Here is a 12084-nt window from a genome sequence, read left to right on the forward strand (position 1 = left end):
TGAATGAACACCCACACACACACACAGAGAATGAGAGAGAGAGAACTAGCACAACGTAGCATAGCAAATCCGAAACACTTCCATTGGCAACAAGACCTAACTAGAATGCAAAAGTTGAAGGCAAGGAAAAAAATGACAAATATGTCACAAAATCCGTTGGCATTTAAGTTGAAATTTGAAAGTAAATATACACAAGGCATTGATGCACACTTACATACAGGGACAAACTTTCTGGAGCTACTGGAAATCACCAGACTTGACATGGAACTTCCATATGGACAGTGGTTAAGTTGTTCTGGCTGCGCCCCAAACTCGATATTTTATGTCTTGTTTTGCTGTTGAGCTTGTGAAGCTCGTTTTGGCAAGAGAAACAAGAAAAACAAATAGACAATTGAGAGGGAACCACAGAGCTTGTAATAGAAGGATCAGTACAAAACGACACTTTTTAGAAACAAAAGTAGATAGAAATTGGTCTTCAGCGTAACGCAACTTTCTAGCCAAAACCCATTCATCCTATATTTTTTTGTTTTGTTTCCACTGGCAATATTGTGACTTGCTTCCCGTAATACCATAACAATTTGTCTCCTCATTGCCCCTTTTTTACGAACATGTGGTATGCGACAAAATCAGGACATTGTGGAAGCTAATTCAAGGTAGCTGATTCTCCCTAAGCCAATCTGCCAAGGTAGCTAATACAAGGGGGTGAGAGATTCAATTCTTATTCTTACCCACTGGAATCAGCATTTCTCTTGGCCACAATTATAATTTTGTTCACACTTTGAATAAACTTACTCAATGGTGGATTACTAAACCTGTACAATAGATAATGTTTTGATGTGATTAGGTGAATAAAGCTTCTACAGATACACAATACTCGGGTTTGTCAAATGTGGACCTTTTTAGCTTTGAATTGATTGTTGGCTCGACATTAGCCTTATTTAGTTGTATTGTGTGCTAAAATTGCTCTAAATGGTCTAAAATGGTCCAATTTTGTTCAATAGAACTCAATTCTATACAATCTGTTATTATCTGTATAACCCAACATTGATATATCCGTCCAATTTTCTTGAATATACATACCCATGTTAAGTAGTTCAATCACTTGGTAGGAACAATGTCTTCAGCTCCCGCAAAATCTTATGACCCTGCTTGGGCTTATGGTAGATTGGTTTTGGATAAAAAGAGTAATATCATTTGCTTCTTTTGTATTACTATAATAAGCATCTTAAAGGTGGTGGAATTAAACGATTAAAACATCACCTTGCCGAAGTGAAGGGAGATGTTGAAGCTTGTAAAAATGTGCCGATGGATGTAAAATGGCAAATGAATTAAAAAGCAATTGATGCTAATATTAGCTTATTCCTGTTTTAACTGAAACACTGTTGAATTAATGTCCATGTGGGGAAATGGCCAAACTTAAACTGGTTGTGTGGCCTTTGTTAACCTTTCCACTAATCAGCTCTTGTTCTGAGGGACCAACCCCGTAGGCCATATGGTAAAGAACCCACAGCCCCATAATGAGGCCCTCATTGGTTGAAGTATAGAGGCGGAAGATATGCTGCTGCTGGTCATAACTGTATATGAGCTTAACCATGGTACGTGCGCAAGACTCAAATCCCGGATTTGCACTCCCCCTGCGCGCGAATAACCCCTGACGCGCACCCGGTTAATTGGTTTCCGAATCAGTTTTTCTAAATTGCCTTTGGCCACGGCCCATTTTCCTGAGCGCGCGAGACCTCTTCTTGGATCTTCATTCACAAGTTCACTAGTGTGCAAAGTCATTTAAGATGGAAAAGAGTTTTGTAACAAGGCAATGTGGGACAAAAGGCAAATACATATGTGTTTTATGATAAATTGCATGGTATGGGGGAATTTTTTGAATTATAATTATTATATATATTGTAGTTGCAGTAAATCTGAAACGATACCCGGTACCTGACCGGTACCGGTACGTACCGTACCAATAGAAAAACCGGTACCCTGTTCGAAACGGTATTCAAAACTATGCTCAAAACAGCTCGTTCCGGTATCAACTACATGTTCACAAAAACAAGCACCAACCTTCGGATAAAACCTAATCAGACCCCGCCGAGCCTTGCGATGAAATAAGATTATCCATTCCAAAGTGGTCAAAGTTTTCCAATTATAAAAATTAAAAAAAAAAAAAGTTCCTCCACACCACAAAAAGAGATTTTAGCCCATTTATGTGGTTTGACCATATGTTCATTAATATCCGAGATAGTGTAGGTAGTCCACCCATTTAATGATATTTTGCTGTGAGATAGGGAATAGGATGAGTGAGAATGTGAGATGTGGGTGTGGAAATTAAAAATTGGTTATGGAGTATTATATGTAGGACAATATTACTCATACAACAATTTAAATACAACAACTCATACAATTTCTCACATACATGTGGGGCCCATACATAGTAGTGTATGTGGAGCCCACATGTTTGTCAGAGGTTGTATTTGAATTATTATATAAGTAGCATTTTTGTTATGTGTGTTCTCAAACTGTCTTTTCACTTCTTAGTTTTGTCTCTAATTTTTGTGTATTGTTACACAAGGGAAATAGAAAATAAAAAAATGATAATTAAAACGCATAATTTTAAATTAAAAAATTAAGCAAAAAATCAATAGTAATTTATTTTACTACTCCCTTATTTGTTAATGTCACTTTCATTCTTGTTTTTATCAGGAGAATTTACTAAAACATCCTTACGCTTTATTAGGTGAATTTACTTAAAATAACCTTACACTTTATTAAGTGAATTTCCTAAGACCTTGTTCATTTAAAGGTTTTAGATTTTATATATTATAATCATTATTCTCTTTCTCTTCAATTATTATTTTAATTTCTCTCCAATAATTATCCATATTTTTAATAATTACTCTATTTTACTTTACACTTATTATTTATAAATTCAAATCCAAAATTTCAAAATGAACATGATTTAAAATACCCTTACATTTTATTAAGGTGTTTTAGTAAATTCACCCAACAAAATTAAGGCCCCGTTTCCGGAGGAAAAATAAGTACTTATTTTTTAAAAAGATAATTTTAAGCTCAAAAATCATATACTTACGCAAATAATTTTTTTATCAATATGGATCTTACTTGATAGATCTCATTCAAATCTTTAATACAGTGCAAAAAAAATTAAAAATTTATTTTTCATTTATATTAGTTTTAAATTTGAAAATATGAAATAAGTACTTATTTTGTCTTAGTCCGATCCGCCAAGCAAGAAGAAAGCAGTGCTTACTCCTTCCTCCTTGCTTTCGATCCGCCTTGGGAGGAGAGAAGGAGAAGCTGCAGACTCAAGCGGCCGTGGGTTTTGTACCATGGGTTTGCTTATTCAGAAACCGGGTTTCCACCATCCATCAAAAGGCGATCAAAAACTCTGATCGATCAGCTAGCTCGACCTCCGCCCTTCTTCATCTTCCCCTTCAATTGCGTGGCTTGGCTCGCTCAATGAAATTGTTCGTTCCTTCCTTGGAGGACGGGGATAGATGCCGAACTGTCTCATGATTTCCTTATGTTAGTATTTTTGGCACTTTCCGGGGTTGTTCAACACTTTCATTGGTGTCTTTATTATATCGACTCCATTTGATTGCAATGGATAGGTTAATTAGGGGGTAGTTGCTCGCTCGATGCTCCTCCCATTATTTGCGCCAAGTTGACCGATGCAATTGCGTGAGAGGTAAAAGCATTTCACGGCACATCATGCATAATATTTTCGAGATTCGAAATTTTATTTGTGCACGTTTCCCTTTATGGTAAATCTCTTCCCTTTCCGGTAAATCTCTCGGAAAATTAGTTTTCCATATATATATGTATCCTAAATCAATTTTCTTTGAAAAGACCGAAAATTTTCTTTCCATTTATGTGTCATTAGAAGACTTTGGTTTGAAGGAAAAAGTGAAGAATAAAAGGGGTTGACACCATAGGGATTTGGAACCCCCAGAGAAGAGTTTTATTTTTGCTTATATATAACAAAGAAAAGAAAGGGTTGCACGATTGTTTTTCTGTTTTCGGTGGAGGCGAAAGTTTTTTTTTTTTTGTTCATAAAAGAAAGAAAAGGGGGGCACGGCTGTGATAGGTTTTCGACGCAAGCCCGTATTCCGTTTTTTCGTTTATATTATTCTTGCCTCCCCAGCCGAGGAGAGTTTTAAGGAGGAAACCTTATTTTTCCATTACGTTCTTGGTTCTAAAAATTCCTTGAATATTTTTGGGTTTTTCAAGATCACGTTACACATCATATCATTCATCCATTCACTGTTCGTGGTTCTTGGTGCTGTTTGCTGCTGTGGCCGAATCTTTTGGAGATGAATTCGGAGCCGGTTGAATCCGGAGATCGGGTGTGAAGTCCGTGGTGCATCTATTGGATCTTGAAGAAGCTCTGAAAGCATCGGAGATTGGCGAGAATAGGTAAAGGCTTGGGTAAGGTTTTCGCTATTTCGCAATCTGTACTTCTTTTCGATTAATAGAATAAAGCAGTAGTATTAGGCCGTGGTTTTGGCTTAAGGTTATTTAGGACCCTAAGTTTTTCCACGTAAATCGTGCGTCTCTTGTCACAATTTTTATTCTACTGCAGTACTTGTTTTTTGGTTTGAATTAATCGTAATAATCAAATCGTTCATCTATATTAATTGTTTAAATTAGAAAATTGGTGATTTTTTATCACAACTCCTATTCACCCCCTTCTAGGAGTAGTTTGAACGCTTCCGCATAATTTCACCTTACGCTTAGCCAGACTTCTCCTGAGAAATTTACGTATCACTTGAGTCAAATATCGTACAAAACCTAGAAATGGTGATCCACTAGTTGATTCAAGGAATGGAAACGTTCGTCTTTCGAAGGTAGTTAACCTCAGTTAGATTCAATAACGGGATCGTCGAAGAAAGACTCTAAGCTAAGATCCGAAGACATTGCTACTTTTGCATACTACGTACTAAGAGCCTATTCCAGTACACTTTTTTAAAAAATAAGTATTTATTTCATATTTTTAAATTTAAAAATAATATAAATAAAAAATAATTTTAAAATTTTTTGTACCGTATTAAAGATCTTAATGAAATCTTTCAAACAAAATTCTTATTGCATATTTTTATATTTTAATAAGCCATCGTTTTTAAGCTTGAAATTGTCTTCTAAAAAAATAAATACTTATTTCGCGTTCCGAAACAGAACCTAAAAAGATATTTTGGAACGGATTCTAAAAGGAAAGTGTCAAAATAAACTGTCAAATCAGCCTTCTTTATTTTCCATCCTTCCCGAGATTAATCATTTCCAAAACCATAGACTGTTCTGCTATTGGACACCGCCTTCCCCTGCCCACTCTCTATATCTTCGTACAGAAGAGGAGAGAGAGTGACTGCGCGCGCATTCTGCACTCTGAGCACGTCTCCTCAAACCCTTTCCCTCATCAGAAACCTCCCCACGCACACTTTCTCTCTCACCCATCGTCAACAATGGCTATCTCCATTACCGAAGACTACCCGCGGGTTTCGCAAAACCACCTCAGGTACACCATCGACGTCCACGGCACCCCCTTCACCACCAACGTCACCTCCGACCCCGAAGTCGTCCGCAAATGGCTCCGGAAAACTCTCTACCGCTACGCCCGCTTCCGTCACCGCCTTGTCGTCGGAATCGGCGTCCAGTGGCGCCCAGCCTTCTACCGCGGCGAAAAACCGCCAGCCGCCACTCTCCAGCTCTGCGTCGGCCGCCGCTGCCTCATCTTCCAGCTCCGCCACTCCCCCACCGTCCCGAACCTCCTCCGCCACTTCTTAAAGGACCCCAACCACACCTTCGTCGGCATGTGGAACCACTCCGACGCGGAAAAGCTCTTGGAATCCTCGGAGCACGAGTTGGAGATGGCTCGTAAACCGGTGAATCTGAGACGTCACGCGGTGTCGAGGCACGACGGGCGGAGTCTCGATGCCAGGGCGTCTAGGGAGACTATAGTGAGGGAGTGTCTTGGATTTGATGTCGATTTCAACACGAGGATTGGGAGAGTGATTGGGAGAAGTATGAACTTGATGATGAGCAGATCTTGTATGCTGCTGTTGATGCTTACTGCTCCTTCTTGATCGGCAAGGATTTGAGGGCTTGGGAATTTGTGAATATCTGTGCAGCAATATGGACTCAAGAACAAGATTTGTGGGCTCAAGAACAAGATTTCCAGGCTCAAGAAGAAGAATTGTGGGCTTTGTGGGCTCAAGAGGCTCAAGGACAAGATTTGTGGGCTGAAGAAGATTTGTGGGCTTTGTGGGCTCATGAGGCTCAAGAACAAGATTTGTGAAGCTTCTGATGTACTCCAGTACAATCTACCACTGTTAGGTAAAAGTTGGTAATGTCCTTTGATGAATTATGAATCTGAAATGCATTTGGGGTAATGGTATTATTATTAACGAATCAAAGCATGCACTTGATATTGGTTTTAAATGAACCGGTCGATGCTCGTGTAAATTTTTTAAACGGAGTAATCCATTACGTATAGGCTGATACATAAATCTAAAATATCTATCTATACTATACTATATTCTTATAATACCGTCGGCTATAGTATTTCACATATTGTCACTATTGCTTTTCACTCTCCATCGCACTTCTTGAAATGTTTTTTCCTTTAATATCTATACTTTCTTCTCTTTTAGGCTCCACCATTTAGTTCGTTGGCATTTAATTTTTTTTCTCCTTCTATTATTTCCCTTGAGAAAAATATTTAACACATAAAGTCTATGTTGTGTCAATAGACACTGTTCGGGAACAACCTTACAATCCTTACATGTCAAGAGGTCTGCACTTTTAACAAGAAAATAATTGATTTGACTTCTATTGGCTTCGTTCTTAAAGGTAATTAAATGCTTCTCTCGCTTTTTATAGAGAATATTTCCAACTATAATGAGATTTTATAAAAAATTTAAAAAAAAAATTCCTCCACACCACTAGCCTTAAAAAGGAGATTTTAGCCCATTTATGTGGGAATTATTCCCATTAGGTACAAAAAAATAGAAAGTATTTTTCATTAAGGTAAGATAGAATACTTGATTACCACTAGGTGCATTTTTTACGAAATACATTTATATTAATTGAAGTGTTATCTTAGGATATATTAATTGAAGTGTTATCTTAGGACATCCTAAGGTTTTAGGGTACTTTAAAACCTTATGATACCTTAGGATTTTAGGATACCATAGAATTTTAGGGTGTCCTAGGATTTTAGGATTTATGGTACTCTAGAGTTTAAGTTTAGGCGCTTTCATAGAGCCTTGAGATTTATGTTTAGGCTCTTTCATAGGGGTTTTAAGGTGCACTTTTCTATCATAGACTTTTAGCGATTCAGGCACTTTCATAAGGTATCTTAGGGTTTAGGCATTTTCATAGGATACCATATGGTTTAGATACTTTTAGAGGTACCCTAGGGTTTTATAGGATACCTTAGGGTTTAAGTACTTTCAGAATTTTAGGGTTTTAAGTACTTTCATAGAATTTTGGTGTTTTATTAATTGGAGGTGACCTGATAGAAAATACTTTTTTTATTTTGTTTACTTAGTGGTAAAAACCCTTATATGTTTTGACCATATGTTCATTAATAGTATCTGATAGTGTTTATAGAAGTAGGAGGAGTAGACACCAGTAAATTCACATAATAGATTTAAATGTTTTACAAAAAATAAAAGGAGGAAATTAGTTTGGAATATTGAGATTTGGGGTTAATATGTTAAAGTGTTGTACTTGAGGGGTCAGTGTGTGATGTGAGCATTGTATATACATATCATATGTGTGTGCAAAGGGAATAACTTTCCCTTTTCTTTTCTCTCTCATTCTTCCGTCCATCTCTCTCTCCTCTCGGCTCCCTCGTTCTCTTCTCTCACTCACAACTCCATCCATTCATCCCAAGAACCCACCAAAACAACCTTTAAATCCTTCATTCTTTCACGTAGTGGAACTCGTTTCTCGTCGAATTGAGCTCGGTAGAGTCGTATCTCAACCGGTTCCAAGATTTAGAGTTAAGGCTTGGAGGACCTTTGATTTTGCTCTTCAATCTTTGAGGTAGGAAGTTCTACCTTTCAACATATGTTCATAACTTGTTTCCTATAGCTTAAATCTTGTCATTTGTTGTAGTTGTTGTTAAGATCGATGTTGTTAAGAAACCATGAAAATTTGCTCGAATAGCCCTAGTATCGATACCATTTTTCATGGATATCAATACCCTTGCATTAACCCAGAAACACACTAGTATCAATACCATTTTTCATAGGTATTGATACCCTTGCGGCTAGAATGATCGTAGCCTATTGGTATCGATACCTCTCTTCATGAGTGTCGATACCTTTATACTTAGGGGCAGTTTTGTTTGTTCTTGATCCCTACTTCACCGTTTTGGTTCCCGATCACTTCTAACCTACTCGAAACACCTCCCGAATGACTCTTAGCTTGATCACTCGTAGATAATGAATCCGTTGAACGTTTTCATGTCTTTAAGGCTCGTTTGGACATGATTTCACAATACTACCTCATACATCAAAGTTGGATTTGAACAATACAAACATGACGGTAAGGGGATTTTGGAACATTACAGACACTACGAGAACATTCAAGACTCATTGACGAGTGAGTGCCTGGCAGAGGACTCCGAGGTTTTTTAACAAGTCCGGCAAGAGCGATACGCTCATATTGGATATTTCAGGACGTCCTAGGGGCAGACGGGCTCATGGGTCATGTGCCCCCATGCCCTTTAATTTTTTTTTTTTGTCGATTTTCTATATATATATATGTCTGAATGTTTGCAAGTAAACATTTGCTAGTGCAATGGTAAGGTGTTGACTCTTTGAACAAGAGGGCGTGGGTTCAAGTCACCCCCTGTGCTTCCCAATGTGTTTTTTTTCCCCAAAATCCTAACCAAGGTTTTCTCCTCACTCCCCCACCATCTCTGATCATTTGCGTAGTATAGAATATGAACCAGCACATTGTATTTGTACACTTTTGGTCTCCAACTTGTATTTGTAGAGTTAATAATAGAAAAATAAATGATGAACATATGATAATGTTGTTTTAACGCATATTGTCGATGTGCACAAGTTTGCCCAAGTAGCTAGTTATTAAAATACGCATATACTTTTAAAATGTTAATTTATAATGAATACTAAAATTATTTTGGAGTCAATATGCCTAACTGTAACTCGTATATTATGGTTACAAAAAAAATTGGTGTCCCCATTATGTCAAATTTCTGAGTCCGTCACTGGGACCTCATATTAGGTAAGGTGCCTGGCAGAGGACTTCGGGGTCCTTAACAAGCATGACAGGAGCTTCGGCTCCAACACATGATGATGCGAAGTTGATTTTATGAAAATGATGGAAGGATTTGATAAATTGGGCTTTATTGAGACTGAAATCTCTTGGAAACTTTGAAATACCTTTGTTTGATATCATTCTCATATGTTGGTGTTGTTGTATCTAGTCTTCATTGCTCGATCATCTATGCATTTCATTTACATATATTGTTAGATTATAATTTTCTACTGGCCTAGTGTAGTTCAACCTTCCTATCATTTTCAGGTACAGACCAAAGATAGCGGCATGAAGTGTTGTGCATCCATAACTTCACCTACTTTTGAAAGTTGACACTGAGGGATTTCTTGACATCTTTTATAGACCTAATTTTGAAAGACGTAATGTAATCCAATTCACTTCATTTTGACTAAGGATGTTTGTAATACTCTTAACTCTCTTAAACTTGTGTACTTGTGATATTTGGGTCGATGTGCCAACCATGTAATATTTTGAGGATATCCGAACTTTGATGATTGACTTGGAAATTGACGATCATTTGGGGGATTATCGCATGTATCAATGTGAAGCTTTCACTAGGGAAATCCTTTATATTTATGATAAAAATCGAAGGGGTTACATGAGTCTATCCATTTATTGATTTGGGTGAAATAGTATGCAGAGGGATAGGGAACAGGATGGTGATAAAGTGAGATGTGGGCCTGGAAATTAAATTGGTTGGCAAGGCATACATTACTAATTGGTTATGGAGTATTATATGTATTCTCAGGCTGTCCTTTTCACGTGGTTAATTTTGCGTCGAATTTTTATGAATTATTTATCAATGTCTACGAGAGGAAGCAAAAAATTAGAAATTTATAATCGGAACTCAGAATTTTTTAAATAAAGACAAAAATAAGCCAAAAAAATCAGTTTTCTTGGCTTTTTTTTTTACTTATATTTGTCTTTATCCAATTTTTTTTTAAGTTTAGATCATAATTTTTTACTTTTGTGATCCCTCTCGTTGAAACAAATCATTGAAACTAATAATCTACAAATAACTCGATGCAAAACTAATAAAGGCGATTTTTTATAAATAAAAGACAAAAAAAAAATAAGCCAAACCAACCCTACAGATGGTCATTTCATAGTCATAGAGTGAGAGGCAGCAATAATTTGGTTTACAGGGGTTGGAGCAGGGTCAATCTTGACATTTCGGTGGTCTGAAGTGAAAATAAAAATAGGGTCCTAAATGAATTTCTACAAACAAAAAACATTTCCAAAAACAAATACAAGTACTAATCAACAAGGAAGTTTTCGAAACAATATCCTTGGATAATATTGGAGAGGAGGTGCGTAGGTTGTGTTTACTGTTTAGAACTTTTGAAAGAAATGAACAAAAAAAAGAGAGAAAATTTTAAAAGAATTCATTGTATTGTTTTGTTTTGTTTTAGAAAAAGATAGTAAGAAAAGTGCAAAGAACAAGTTTAATTTCCTCTCCAATTTCTTTTTAGATTTCCCTCTGCATTGTCCTTTTCTTCCCCAATTTCCAAAGAGCCTTCAGAAAAAAAAGGGATAAAATGACACTCAACATTTTGATAATCACACTTCGGAACTGTACTTCGATTTATTTTTTTATTTTTTTTGTGATTTTGAACACCAAATGACAAGAGTGTAGTTTATACAAATTGAGGCGTTAAATCATTTCCAAAACCATTTTAACTGTTCTGGTATTAGACACCGCCTTTCCCTGCCCACTCCCTACCTCCGTACTAGAAGTAGAAGTGGAGAGAGAGACTCTCTGGCGTCTGCACGCTTTAGCACGTCCCCTTACTCGAACCACTACTTCACCAGAAACCCCTCTCTCTCTCTCTCTCCAACAATGGCAATCTCCATTACCGAAGACTACCCGCGGGTTTCGCAAAACCACCTCAGGTTCACCATGGACTTCCACAGCACCTTCTTCACCACCACCGTCACCTCCGCCCCCAAAGTCGTCCGCAAATGGCTCCGAACAACTCTCTACCGCTACGCCCGCTTCCGTCACCGCCTTGTCGTCGGCCTAGGCGTCCAGTGGCGCCCAGCCTCCTACCGCGGCGAAAAACCGCCAGTAGCCACTCTCCAGCTCTGCGTCGGCCGCCGCTGCCTGGTCTTCCAGCTCCTCCACTCCCCCCACCGTCCCAAACCTCCTCCGCCGCTTCTTAAAGAACCCCAACAACACCTTCGTCGGCATGTGGAACCACTCCGACAAGAAGCTCCTGTTCTCCTCGGTGCACGAGTTGGAGATGGCTCGTGATCCAGCGGATCTGACACGCCACGCGGTGTCGAGGCACGACAGGCGGAGACTCGAGGCCCGGGAGTCTAGGAAGACTATAGTGAGGGAATGTCTTGGGGTTGATGTGGATTTCAACGAGCGGGTTGGGAGGAGTGAGTGGGAGAAGTATAAACTTGATAACGAGCAGATCTTGTATGCTGCTGTTGATGCGTACTGCTCCTTCTTGATCGGCAAGGATTTGAGGGCTTGGGAGCTCTGACTGTCTCCGCCTGGGAATTTGTGAATATCTACTCAGGCTCAGCAATATGGACTCAAGAAGAAGATTGATAGATAGACCTTTTGATATCGTACAATTAATCTACCATTACTACTTTGGTATTACTATTAGCGAATCAAAGCAAGCACTTGATATTGGTTTAAAAGGAATCGGCCGGTACGTTTGTGATTTTTTTAGATAGTAGTAGTACTAGTGGAATCCGTTATGTATGGGCCGATATCTAAATCCTTGATATATAGCTAATCGA

The 12084-nt window shown here is 38.1% G+C and overlaps 2 protein-coding genes across 2 annotated transcripts; both read left to right on the forward strand.

Moving 5' to 3' along the window:
• Positions 1-5392: 5392 nt before the first annotated feature.
• On the forward strand, positions 5393-6401 carry LOC131324344 (uncharacterized). Its single transcript, XM_058356281.1, has one exon. It carries the CDS (start codon positions 5478-5480, stop codon positions 6096-6098), a length of 621 nt encoding a protein of 206 aa, XP_058212264.1. The 5' UTR covers positions 5393-5477; the 3' UTR covers positions 6099-6401.
• A 5115-nt stretch (positions 6402-11516) lies between these two features.
• On the forward strand, positions 11517-11819 carry LOC131324071 (uncharacterized). Its single transcript, XM_058355894.1, has one exon. The coding sequence runs from the start codon at positions 11517-11519 to the stop codon at positions 11817-11819; it is 303 nt and encodes a 100-aa protein (XP_058211877.1).
• Positions 11820-12084: the final 265 nt, after the last annotated feature.

Source organism: Rhododendron vialii, chromosome 4a, assembly GCF_030253575.1.
Source record: "Rhododendron vialii isolate Sample 1 chromosome 4a, ASM3025357v1".
In the NCBI taxonomy this organism is placed as follows: Eukaryota; Viridiplantae; Streptophyta; class Magnoliopsida; order Ericales; family Ericaceae; genus Rhododendron; species Rhododendron vialii.

Coding starts and splice junctions, on each gene's coding strand:
- LOC131324344 (XM_058356281.1), top strand. CDS start 5,478: ATGGCTATCTCCATTACCGAAGACTACCCGCGGGTTTCGCAAAACCAC.
- LOC131324071 (XM_058355894.1), top strand. CDS start 11,517: ATGTGGAACCACTCCGACAAGAAGCTCCTGTTCTCCTCGGTGCACGAG.